Source organism: Mytilus trossulus, chromosome 6, assembly GCF_036588685.1.
Source record: "Mytilus trossulus isolate FHL-02 chromosome 6, PNRI_Mtr1.1.1.hap1, whole genome shotgun sequence".
In the NCBI taxonomy this organism is placed as follows: Eukaryota; Metazoa; Mollusca; class Bivalvia; order Mytilida; family Mytilidae; genus Mytilus; species Mytilus trossulus.
In genome coordinates this window covers 85,847,047-85,859,895 of record NC_086378.1, presented here as the reverse complement: position 1 = coordinate 85,859,895, position 12,849 = coordinate 85,847,047, and the positions used below count along the sequence as shown (strand labels likewise).

The 12,849-nt window shown below is 32.6% G+C and overlaps 1 protein-coding gene across 2 annotated transcripts; it reads left to right on the top strand.

Annotated features, from left to right (window-relative positions):
* Nucleotides 1-4,273: 4,273 nt before the first annotated feature.
* LOC134722077 (putative phosphatidylglycerol/phosphatidylinositol transfer protein DDB_G0282107) lies at nucleotides 4,274-10,507 on the top strand. Of its 2 annotated transcripts, none has more exons than XM_063585546.1 (4): nucleotides 4,274-4,956; nucleotides 5,446-5,543; nucleotides 8,942-9,127; nucleotides 9,786-10,507. In XM_063585546.1, the coding sequence occupies exons 1-4, from the start codon at nucleotides 4,695-4,697 to the stop codon at nucleotides 9,864-9,866; spliced, it is 627 nt and encodes a 208-aa protein (XP_063441616.1). In that variant the 5' UTR covers nucleotides 4,274-4,694; the 3' UTR covers nucleotides 9,867-10,507. The 2 variants fall into 2 exon arrangements, with proteins under 2 accessions (XP_063441616.1, XP_063441615.1); XM_063585545.1 differs by having other exon boundaries at nucleotides 4,278-4,956; nucleotides 5,446-5,538; nucleotides 8,937-9,127.
* The last annotated feature ends 2,342 nt before the right edge of the window (nucleotides 10,508-12,849 follow it).

Here is a 12,849-nt window from a genome sequence, read left to right as displayed (position 1 = left end):
CCATTCAAACGGGAAAACCAAGGGTCTAATCTATATAAACAAAACGATAACACGTATTTATTACATAAACAAACGACAACTACTGTACATCAGATTCCTGACTTAGGACAGGTGCAAACATTTGCAGGGGGATTAAACGTTTTAATGGATCCAAACCTTCTCCCTTTTTCTGAAACAATAGCATAACATCACAACATAGAAAAACACACGATAAAATATCAATTGGCAGACTTAACTCAATCAAAAAACGTATGATTACACAATGAAGCATCCATTTGTTTGTTAATTTTTTCATCCCTTCGTTTGTCTGTTTGTTAGTCTGTTCGACCCTCTCTCTCCCTTCAGGTTAAATATTTTGGTTTAAGTTTTTGTTCAAGGTAGCTTTTGATGAAGTTGAAGTCCAATCAACTTGAAACTTATTACACATGTTATCATCTTTATAATTTTAATGCCAAATTAGAGTATTGACCCCATTTTACAGTCCACTAAACATAGAAAATTATACTGTCCCCCTTCAGATTAAAGTTTTTGGTCACTTCTAGTTAAAGTTTTTGGTCAAGGTTGATTTTGATGAAGTTGAAGTTCGATCAACTTGAAACTTAGAACACATGTTACCCATGATATGATCTTTCTAATTTTATTGCCAATTACAATTTTGACCCCAGTTTACCAGTCCACTGAACAAACATATGATAGTGAGAGTGGGGCATACCTGCACTATATGCACATTCTTGTTTTGTAATTTTCAAATCAAGACCACAGGCACTTGTCTCAGGGAAAAAAATCCTATATACCTTTATATATTAGGGTATAATGGGGGAGGGGGGGATCTGAGACAAGTGCCTGTGGTCAAGACCAATTGAATGATATTTAAGGTAATTCAATTATTGGGACTGCATTTATTTAGAGAATTGGTAACCGTATCTTGTCACAATAATTTCCTGTTTTTTTTCATCAATAATATTTGTTTTTTTCCTGAAACCATCCATCAATGTGCAGTCTAAAGTTGAAGTTTTTTTCTAATTACATGTGTTTTGTCTATGGTCTTGTCTATTGACTACAACAGTATTGGCACCAGAGGGCAGTAATGAAACTAAAAGAACTGTATCAAAGCACTCAAAATAATAGCACCTTCTGCAACATACAGCAATGAAAAAGCCTATAATTTGATAAAAAAAAGAGTGCACATACTAAAATGTTTAGCCTGTTTTTTTACTGATCATAGTTGATGTAAATTTTATGCATTGAAGTCTTAAAGCTGAGCATCACTTAAACTGTACTTTATGCTATAATTGTTTACTTTTTACTCATTGTAACTTGGATGGAGAGTTGTCTCATTGGCACTCATACCAAATCTTCTTACTAATAATTATCAATGATCAATAACAATGAGGTCAAGGTCAGATAAACAAAGCCAGACAGACATGTACAAATCACAACCACTACATACACAAAAGATTGTTGACCTATTACTTATTGATAAACTGTGAAAGCTTTTAACATTGACCATTGAACTAGATAAATGAGGTCAAGGTCAAATGAAACATGCCAGACTGACATGTAAGTCTTGCTATCATTCCACATACCAAATATAGTTGACCTAATGCTTAGTATTTTAACCTTGATTACTGGTCCATGACATGAGGTGGAGGTCAGCTGAACCATGTCTGACAGATATTGCACACCTTGTAATGAGCCCATATACCAAATATAGTGTGTATCCTGTTTCTCATAATAATAGAAATCACATGATAAAAAAACTGTTGACACAGAGAAATGTCTGTACAAAATTCAGGAAAATACAACCTGATGGACAACAACCATGATTGTGTTCAGTCTGTCCGTCCATGCACAAGTCCGTTATAGTTTTATACTTTATACTTGACATGGATATTAACCAACACCAGAAGGTGTATCATAATGTTTGTACAACTTCATAGGTCAAAGTTCAAGGCCAAAAACCGTTCGGTTTCAGTTGACAACCCCATGTCCTATCATCGGGTAAATATCGTGTCCGCTCTATATCTTGAGAACCGTTATTATTTCAAAGTTTATACTTAATATGTATTAACCAACACCAGAGGTTGTGTCATAATGTATATAAAACTTCCTAAGTTATAGGTCAATGTCAAAAACTTTAGTTTCAGTTGTCCTATGGTAAAGATACAAATTCTTTAACACATGTTAATATAGTCGACACTCGTTAAACTGATAGGTACTGATAGAACTGCAAATTCATACAAAATATCATTGATCTATCACAAGCAGTACCAAGTCCCAATTATACCAGTAAACACCGTCATGGATTGATCAGAATCCATGGAAACAATTCATTATATTTCTCATTTGTTGCTGACATTGTATTTTTCAGTTTAATTAATAGCTTTCTGTACACATTTTTGATATCAGAAAAAAAGGATTATTTTTAATATATAATCACCTTGTCTTCTCGCTAAGCTATCTATTATTGATAAGAATTAACTGTCTGAAAAGACAAACTTCTCTTTGTGGCTTAAGGTTGACATATCCATGTATTAATATAGCCCAGACTTATTTAGTAAAGTTTTATCAAATTTCCTGTTACATAATAATGTTTTATAGTATTTTTAACACTCTTAAAGTTGTTTATGTAGATAGGGCACCTGCACATCATTTTTAATATTAATTAAACCTCATTAATTGAAAACTTTTCTCAAGACGTCTTGACTTGTGTCACTAACTGACAGCAGAGCTTGTACCAGATTACTTACTATAAGTTTTATCAAATTTGTTTCAAATGTGACAGGAAAATGAATGGAAATAAATACCTATAAACTATTATAGTACCCTTTCAAAAATATGTGACTGTAAAACCTGTCATTTCATTGTTCTCTTACGAGATTCTTTGGCCCTGTACCCATTTTTGGGGGTCTATTTCGATGAATTAAGTTTGGAAAAAAATTATCTACATTGTAAGATAGGGTATTTTTAAATAGTTTGTCCGTCTTTTGAGGTAGAGATCTGAGCCAGTTCAAATCATAGAAGAACAAAATGTTGAGGTCAACACTAACCTTTAAGTGACCTTGACCTTTATATTAACCATAATTGAATGTCTTTGATTTAGTTTTGCACTGAGGTCAAGACCAAAGAAGTTACGTTTTAACGTTAATATGTTTAAGGTAGTTCTATATATTATAGATGTTTGTCGAGTCTGATATCTATATTACTAAAATTACGAGGTCCAATTTGTCAGCCGTCATCACGTAAAAACGACGAATCACAGATTTCAACTTTATATTTAACTAATATAGTACAAAGGTGTAGATTAAAAATTACACCACTCCAGGCCCTTTTGTTTTCCACGTAATTAATATTGTCAATAATTAAGAAGTTCCGGGTCGAGTCCGATATCGATACCAACAGTATATTCACCTGTTACCTATTACCTTATCTGTACGTTCCGCATCTGACAGGCGCACCACCAAACGGTGTATTCAGGATTAATATGCTATATACACGGGTCATAATCATAGGGTTGACACTACTAAATTGTCAAATTGTTACCTATTGTAGTAGTTTAATCAGTAAGACTTTCTAAGATAACAATACGAATATTAAAAATCTGGACTAAAAATAAGGCGTATAGGTACAGTTTTCAATTTGTTAGTGGGCATGACGTAAAACAGCGAATCAAAAAAATCAACTTTATTTATAACTTATATAGGACAATGCTGTTGATTAAAAATACTCCATTTCAGGACCTTTTGTTTTCCAAATAATTAATATTACCAATAATTGATAAGGTCCAGTTCGACGGGTTCAAACAGAAAGACTTGAAATCAGAGAAAACTGTGTATCTTATAACCGGCATGACTTTATCAGATGACAATACTAATACTAAAATAAGGCTTGCGCATAGTTATATACTTTAATTCAGTCACGGACCCGTGATATCACGGGTGTGTTCTAGTTTAGTCTATGAAGCGAGACATAGCGATCGTTCATGTACATCCCGATGTCTTCGGCATCAACATTTAATGTTTATATACTCTGCGATTATAAAAGTTTTTAATATACATATTAATAACATTATCGAATCTTCATGAAAACAGAACACAGAACACATCAATATCAGCAAAATAATCAGGGAACTTTAAGGCAGTTCATTTTAATCCCAAATATGCGATATTAATCTTGAGAGTCATTCAATAACTTATCTTAAAGCTTATTGTAATCTTAACGCATAACTATGGCAACAGAACAGATAAGTTTTTCAGCAAAAGGTAGATAAAAATATCTCGTCAAACGTATGGAAGCTAGGTGTCAAAAATGCTTTTCTTTATTAGTTTTCATACAGTCACAATCTTTTTAAGAGATCTTGACAATTTCGGATAGTTGTGTTGCACTTAGTTTTGATACGACTCTTGAAAGATGATACATTGACGCTAAAACCGGAAAACTCCAAATGAAGAAAGTAGTTCATGGAAAAGTCATTATTATGTCACTCATTAGTACATGTATACATCAGTTTATCATGTGATAAAATAAGGGGTCAAACTCTACATGTAATTGTGTTGTTAAAAACTTATCAGTGCAATTAATAGTATCATAACTAGTGGGACTGTCATTATTAACTTTTGCAACGACGGATTTTTATTGCTTGAAACTTTTAATTGGTGCCGTCAAATTGATCCTGCTGGTGTTATTTTAAAGGAATGCGCATATTTGGAATAAAAATGAACTGCCGTAAAATTCCGCTAATTATTTTGCTGATATTGATGTGTTCTGTGTTCAGTCTTTATATGATCTTTTTCAATCATGGACCACCAGAGGAAATTTTAAAAACGAATCTTAAAAAATCTGCTGGAAGAAAGGCAAACGAGGATGTAGATGAATTAACTGATTCAGAAATAGCATGGAGAAAGTTCATAAAAGACAATAATTACGTTGCTATAGGAACCTTGTGGGATTCTTGTGGTGAGTATGGAAAATAATAAGTTTAACAGTTCTTTTTATAAGGACTTCTATGGTACAGAAAAAAGATGTTGGAGGAAAGAATATTTGTGCATTAAGCCAAGGCGACTGTAGTTACCTTTTAGAAAAAAGCTTTATAATAAATAGATAATCGCATGGTTCTCTAAGGGTGTGAGACCCAGTGCGTCGACCAACTTTGTGTTATAGTTATTTTTTTGATTTTGCGAAAATCAGCAAAAAATATTCATAATATGAAAACTTCGTAGGCGATCCAAGACAATGTCGCGTAAAGTTTGCACAAGAATGTAGTTTTTCTTCATCAGATCAGTAAATTTGCATGCTATTATCATAGCATTCTTGATTATTTAAAAAAAAAGCAACAATTAAACATCAAGTTAACAATAAAGTGTTTAAAAATGTGTATGGATGACTCTCTTTAAATCATGAAATATAACGAATTTTTTTCTCAGTCATAATTTTGTTTGATTACAGATGGCGACAAAGATACTATTGGTAAAGTTATTCTATTGCCAGATAAACAATCAGGAGGAATCAAATCTCGAACTTTTGTGAATGTAACTTTTGGTGAGGTTATAAACTATTTACGTAATGTGTCGTTATCAAATAAAATTACATTGAGTAATTATCTACATGTACATCCACATGGATACCACACACAGTTTGAACATCATAATACATTTATATTACACGCACAGCCGCAAAGGTTACCAGAAAACTGTGAAAAATACGTTATGTGTATATGTTAGCCACGTAGAATACAGATAACAGTGCAAAAAAAACCACCGAACCTCGCAGATGACAAACAAATCAGACAAAGAAACACTGAAAATGCATGTCACGTATAACCACAAAATACAACATAACAGTACAAAAACACTAATAATACATTTATAACAACAAAGAATACAACAAAACAGCGCAAACAAACCGAAAGTACATTTTTAATCACACAGAATACAACATAATAGGGCAAACAAACTGAGGATATGTCTATTATCACACATAATTCAACAAAATAGTGCAAACACACTGATAGTACATACCCACAGAAAAAAACAGAACAGTGCAACCACACTGATAGTGCATGTATAACCATACTAAGTACAAATAAACAGTGCAAACACACTGATATATGTAGTACTCATAAAACAGTGCGAGCACACTGAAAGTACACGTTTAACCAGACAGAACACACAAAAACAGTGCAAGCACAATGATAGTTCACGTTTAACCAGACAGAACACACAAAAACAGTGCAAGCACAATGATAGTACACGTTTAACCAGACAGAATACAATAAAACAGTGCAAGCACAATGATAGTACACGTTTAACCAGACAGAATACAATAAAACAGTGCAAGCACAATGATAGTACACGTTTAACCAGACAGAACACACAAAAACAGTGCAAGCACAATGATAGTACACGTTTAACCAGACAGAATGCAATAAAACAGTGCAAGCACAATGATAGTACACGTTTAACCAGACAGAATACAATAAAACAGTGCAAGCACAATGATAGTACACGTTTAACCACACAGAATACAATAAAACAGTGCAAGCACAATGATAGTTCACGTTTAACCAGACAGAATACAATAAAACAGTGCAAGCACAATGATAGTACATGTTGAACCAGACAGAATACAACAAAACAGTGAAAGCACAATGATAGTACACGTTTAACCAGACAGAATACAATAAAACAGTGAAAGCACAATGATAGTTCACGTTTAACCAGACAGAATACAACAAAACAGTGAAAGCACAATGATAGTTCACGTTTAACCAGACAGAATACAATAAAACAGTGCAAGCACAATGATAGTACACGTTTAACCAGACAGAATACAATAAAACAGTGAAAGCACAATGATAGTTCACGTTTAACCAGACAGAATACAATAAAACAGTGCAAGCACAATAATAGTACATGTTGAACCAGACAGAATACAATAAAACAGTGCAAGCACAATGATAGTTCACGTTTAACCAGACAGAATACAATAAAACAGTGCAAGCACAATGACAGTACACGTTTAACCAGACAGAATACAATAAAACAGTGCAAGCACAATGATAGTTCACGTTTAACCAGACAGAATACAATAAAACAGTGCAAGCACAATGATAGTACACGTTTAACCACACAGAATACAATAAAACAGTGCAAGCACAATGACAGTACACGTTTAACCAGACAGAATACAATAAAATAGTGCAAGCACAATGATAGTTCACGTTTAACCACACAGAATGCAATAAAACAGTGCAAGCACAATGATAGTACACGTTTAACCAGACAAAATAAAATAAAACAGTGCAAGCACAATGATAGTTCACGTTTAACCACACATAATACAATAAAACAGTGCAAGCACAATGACAGTACACGTTTAACCAGACAGAATACAATAAAATAGTGCAAGCACAATGATAGTTCACGTTTAACCACACAGAATGCAATAAAACAGTGCAAGCACAATGATAGTACACGTTTAACCAGACAAAATAAAATAAAATAGTGCAAGCACAATGATAGTTCACGTTTAACCACACAGAATACAATAAAATAGTGCAAGCACAATGATAGTTCACGTTTAACCAGACAGAATACAATAAAATAGTGCAAGCACAATGATAGTTCACGTTTAACCACACAGAATACAATAAAACAGTGCAAACACAATGATAGTTCACGTTTAACCACACAGAATACAATAAAACAGTGCAAGCACAATGATAGTACATGTACATGTGTGACCACACAGATTACAACAAAACAGTGCAAAACACTGAAAGCACATTCTAACCACACAGTATTATTTACGTCAAAACAATGGTTCAAATATTACCGGTATTTCAATGCTGTTTGAGTAGGCCATTCATGCAATAAGACGGAATCCATGAAAAATATTCATTTTACTTTCAACCTTTTTTTGTATACATGAGCAATGATAATTGCGTGTTTGAATACAACGAGTATATTTGACATTGTCCTCAAAATAAAGTCATCATAGATACTATACTTTAAATTGTGTGCGTCAGACGCGGGTTTCTTATGCAACAGATAAGTAAGTAACGCTCGAATTAAAAAAAAATAGAAAAAAATAAAAATGAAATGCATAGTTGAAAAGCATTGGGGATAAACAAAAATCAGAGTGGTTTTGGTTAATGACTTAAAACATATAGAAACCCAGGTTTATGTGACATTGTCCTCTTGAAGATGCTATTTTCAAATCGATTGCAAATGATTGAAGGTTTTCAAAGCCTGCAACAGTGATTTTAAAATAACCTATAATATTACTAGGTAGAACGTTCCAATGTTGTTTTTTTCATCGGTATTAAATCTGTTTCGTTATCGATATAATCTATGTTAAAACTCAATTTACATTTTATGTATAAACCAAACTTATAAGAACAATGATAAAATGGGATTATCTTGATGTTGAAAATGTTTGATAGTATATGAGTTAACCAGCTTAAATTAGGACATGACTAAGGGATTTAACAAAAAAATATTCGTCAAATTGAGACAAATGTCACATTATTCACTTTACAGTAAAATAAGTATAGATGACGAAAATAACACCGGTGAAAATAACACTTCATAAATTCCGTGCGTCTGGAGCGCTTTCCATAACGAACACCAAATACAAAACATTTCAAAGTCAGGGATGACGTGTAAAAACGTAGACACTTTAGAATCTATATGACCAAATAGACAGGAAACAAGAACAAATCTATCTAAGTTGTAACCTTCGTATAGGTAATTTCCTACCCTCTCGGCAGTCGCGATTAACGCTTCCCAAAATAGTTAGAAACATTCTACGTGCTGCATGCATTAACGAGACAGTATCTCATACGCAAATGTTGTAGTTCATGAAATTCTCTCCCTTTTTCCTCTACACAAAAAAAAATAAATGCTAACGTACCATAATATCTGTTTGTTTTACAGAGGAGGAATATAATGGAGGAGAGTTAGGTATATCAGTGAAGTATAATGGTAAAGACCTATATGATAATAAATGGGACTTCTGTAGCATTGACGAGAACGAGGAGGAGGAAGACAGACAAGTTTTCTGTCCATACAAACCGGGATATCACGCATGGATCACAGATAGGAAGGTGCCCAAATATCTACCAAAGGTAATACAATAGAAAGGTTATACGTATATTATACTCTGGTTGATATTTTATGTATATTTTACCGCATACGGCATATTGATAACTATCAAAAATACTGAAAAGCAAATTACGTGTTGTTTTTATTTTTTTTAAGTTGCACAAAAATTTGACACAAAAATGGATTTACTTAACACAATTTAACCTTTCAAAACATAACACAATAAAATAAAACGGACAGGATTGCCAAACAATCCTTTTTAAAAAGTAAGGGATGATTAAAAATGTGACAACTTCTAGTATCCACCATCGACCAAATGATGAGGATGGCACTGTTTGGCCTGCAATAATGAGCAAAACACTTTCCGTATGTTAATCTATGAAATCACCGGCATGACAAAATGTAAAACCAATGTCAAATTTATCTATGGTAACCTCATAGTATTTCATTTGCATACTTTAACTCGTTTTTTGTTCTGTTTCACCGTGTTATATTTTACAATGAATAAAAAAAAACATCACTACTATAAACCGTGAATTAAACTAAACCACGCCTACTAACCCAATATTAAATTTACACGGTCTCCATGTGGTCACTTTTAACCAATGATATTCCTAGAAATTTATAGGAGGTAAGATAAAAATAAATGTTAACCTCTGTTATTTTGTAATTCTTTTTTAGGGCACCTATTTCTCGAAGACTTGGTTAACAGATGGGGAAGGAGAACTCGTTGCCTGTGGATTCTCAGAATTTGTACTATAGTGACATATTATAGTGCTATTTTTTATGAGATCTGAAATATAGTTTTGTATTAAGAAAACCAAACATTTTTTACTGAGCATGAACGAATCAGGAAATGTGAATGAATGTGAGATGGGCAAGTGACAGTTTGTTTTTTATGTATTAAGTTATTGGATAGATTCTCAAAGTTGTATTTGTTCAATTATAAACTTGCAGAGTTGAAAATTATTGTAATATGGTGTACAGATTTAATTTTCACGTGAGTTTTAATGGAATGTATTTCGATTTGATACATGGTAATTCCAACAATCGCCTTAATCTTAGACGAGTTAGATCTGTGTAAATTACAATACACATATACAACATAAGTGGAATATCAACTAGTACTTCTTATAAGTACCATGCTAGTGGATGATGTCAATAACCGTATTAGTGTACTGAAGTGTAAATGTCCTTAAAGATGTAGATAAGTGAATTTGTATATTAAATGAATAGCTAATGACCTTGGATATATGCCACATCGTAAATATATATAAGATATTATTTGTCATCTTAACATTGTAATATACTACATTAATATTTATTGAGACTAGCTTTATAAGTCTTATTATAACAACGCAATTTCAAAAGTTAATATTAATCATTAAAATTTTCTTTATCACCGGGTTTTTACTTATATTTTGTGCCCGACATTAGATGTTTTACTTAATGATTTGTAATTCAATCTTTACAGCTGGGGATACACGTTGTGTTTATTTTTTTTTAAATTCATTTTTAGCTGACCTCTCATAACTTACGTGGCTAAAAATATAGCATAGGGTAAAATGCAAGTTATGTCTACTATCCCGAAACAAACAAAAAGAGAATCTGATAGTGACAAACATGTTTCCAATGGGGACTAACTGTGCACAACTTATTGCGAACATGTTTTTCTATTGCTATGAGTTACAATTTATGTCAAAAATCAGCAAAGACCCATCTAAACAACATCTGAAACACTTTAATAATGCTTTTAGATATTTTGATATTTTGGCTCTCAATAATGACGACTTCAGTATGTATATTAAAGAAATTTATCCTGTTGAACTTACTTTAAATAAAGCTAATACTAACAATGACCACTGCTGTTTCCTTGATCTTGATATCTATATCATTCACGGAAAGCTAAATACTAAAATTTATGATAAAAGGGATGATTTCTCATTTCCTATTGTAATTATCCATTTTTAGATGGTGACGTTCCCTTGCCGCCATCTTACGGTGTTTAGATATTTCAACTTGTACGATTCGCTCGTGTATGTAACAATGTTTTGAATTTTAACGAGAGAAATTTATGTATTACTGAAAAATTATTACACCAGTGTTTTCGATATCACAAACTAGTCAAAACATTTACTAAATTTTATCATCGGTATAAGGACATCATTCGTAAATATAGCTGAAACTTGCAGACTTCTTATACGTTCAGGTATTTCACATCCATTTTTTTATGGAAATATTCTTTATAAAGCACAAAGGTCTTTGCATCGGAACTTAACACATTTATTAAAAAAAACAGTGAATGTTGGTGTAGTAGGTGGTTTTCTATGCGTTAATGAATAACACCAACAAGAGCTAAGGGTTCTGATGCTTTATTGTACCAGTATAAAACAAGTCACTTGTGGAGTGAGTTGTACGGTTAACGGCACATCATATAAACATTTCACAATCATGTGCTCTACATAATTACATAACATGGAGTCAGTATTCTATAATAATGTTGTCAAAAATATATGGTTTACAGGTAACTATATGGTCAAGATAAACAGACATAAATTAAATGGACTGAAATGACTATCGTCCCGTGGAAATGTATAGGTACAAAACAAAGGAAATTAAACTTGACCGCGAAATATTAACAGCCTATCAAATACAATGATTCAAGTAAATCCCTAATGAATATTCATAAAATAACGTGAATATTACTATACATAAAAGTAGGGTTTGCAAGTTATAATTCAAACTGAATATACAATATTCAAAATATGAAATTAAGCTTTATAATAAATATAGTAATTAAATAGATGATTTTTACAATATATAAAATGATCATAAAAATCACTCTGCTACATTGGCATGACACGGGTTATGTTCTTCTCATATATGTTATGATGGAATGATACTAAACCCCTCACGGGAAGGATTGTGTCTGATATTCATATGATGAAGACATAATCTTTTAATCAGTTTAATTGAAGTCTGGAGCTGGAATGTCAGTTAACTGCTAGTAGTCTGATGTTATTTATGTATTATTGTAATTTTGTTTATTTTCTTAAGTTACATCTTGACATCAGACTCTCTCTTTTGAACTGAATTTTAATGTGCGTATTGTTAGCGTTTACTTTTCTGCATCGGCTAAAGGTATAAGGGGAGGGTTGCGATCTCATAAACATGTATAACCCCGCCGCTTTTATGCGCCTGTCCCAAGTCACCGACAGCCTCTGACCTTTGTTAGTCTTGTAATATTTTAATTTAAGTTTCTTGTTTGCAATTTGGAGTTTAGTCATGGTATTCATTATCACCGAACTGGTATATATATTTGTTTAGGGACCAGCTGAAGGACGCCTCCGGGTGCGGGAGTTTCTCGCTGCATTGAAGACCTGTTGGTGACCTTCTGCTGTTGTCTTCTCTATGATCGGGTTGTTGTCTCCTTGACACATTCCCCATTTCCATTCTGAATTTTATTAAAATTTTGGAATATACCTACGGTAAATGTCAATATACTTCTTATAGGAGTTACTGTCCTTGAATGTTGACTTATTTTTGGTAATGACTTCTATAAACCACTGCCTCATTCTAAAGGTTAAGGCAATAGGTACATGTACACTCTGATTATATTATTTAGAAACAGTACAGACGTACTACTTAGTAAACATATACATATATATACGACTTTCAACATCCTGTCAAAATAAATGATGAAATGTCATATGTCAATTTTGTTTAATGCAACCAAATATACTAC

Excerpts from the sequence above, each read along its gene's own strand:
- LOC134722077 (XM_063585546.1), top strand. The coding sequence starts at position 4,695 with ATGCGCATATTTGGAATAAAAATGAACTGCCGTAAAATTCCGCTAATT. Across the intron at positions 4,957-5,445 it reads AACCTTGTGGGATTCTTGTG|ATGGCGACAAAGATACTATT; the intron begins GTGAGTATGGAA and ends GTTTGATTACAG. Across the intron at positions 9,128-9,785 it reads TGCCCAAATATCTACCAAAG|GGCACCTATTTCTCGAAGAC; the intron begins GTAATACAATAG and ends ATTCTTTTTTAG.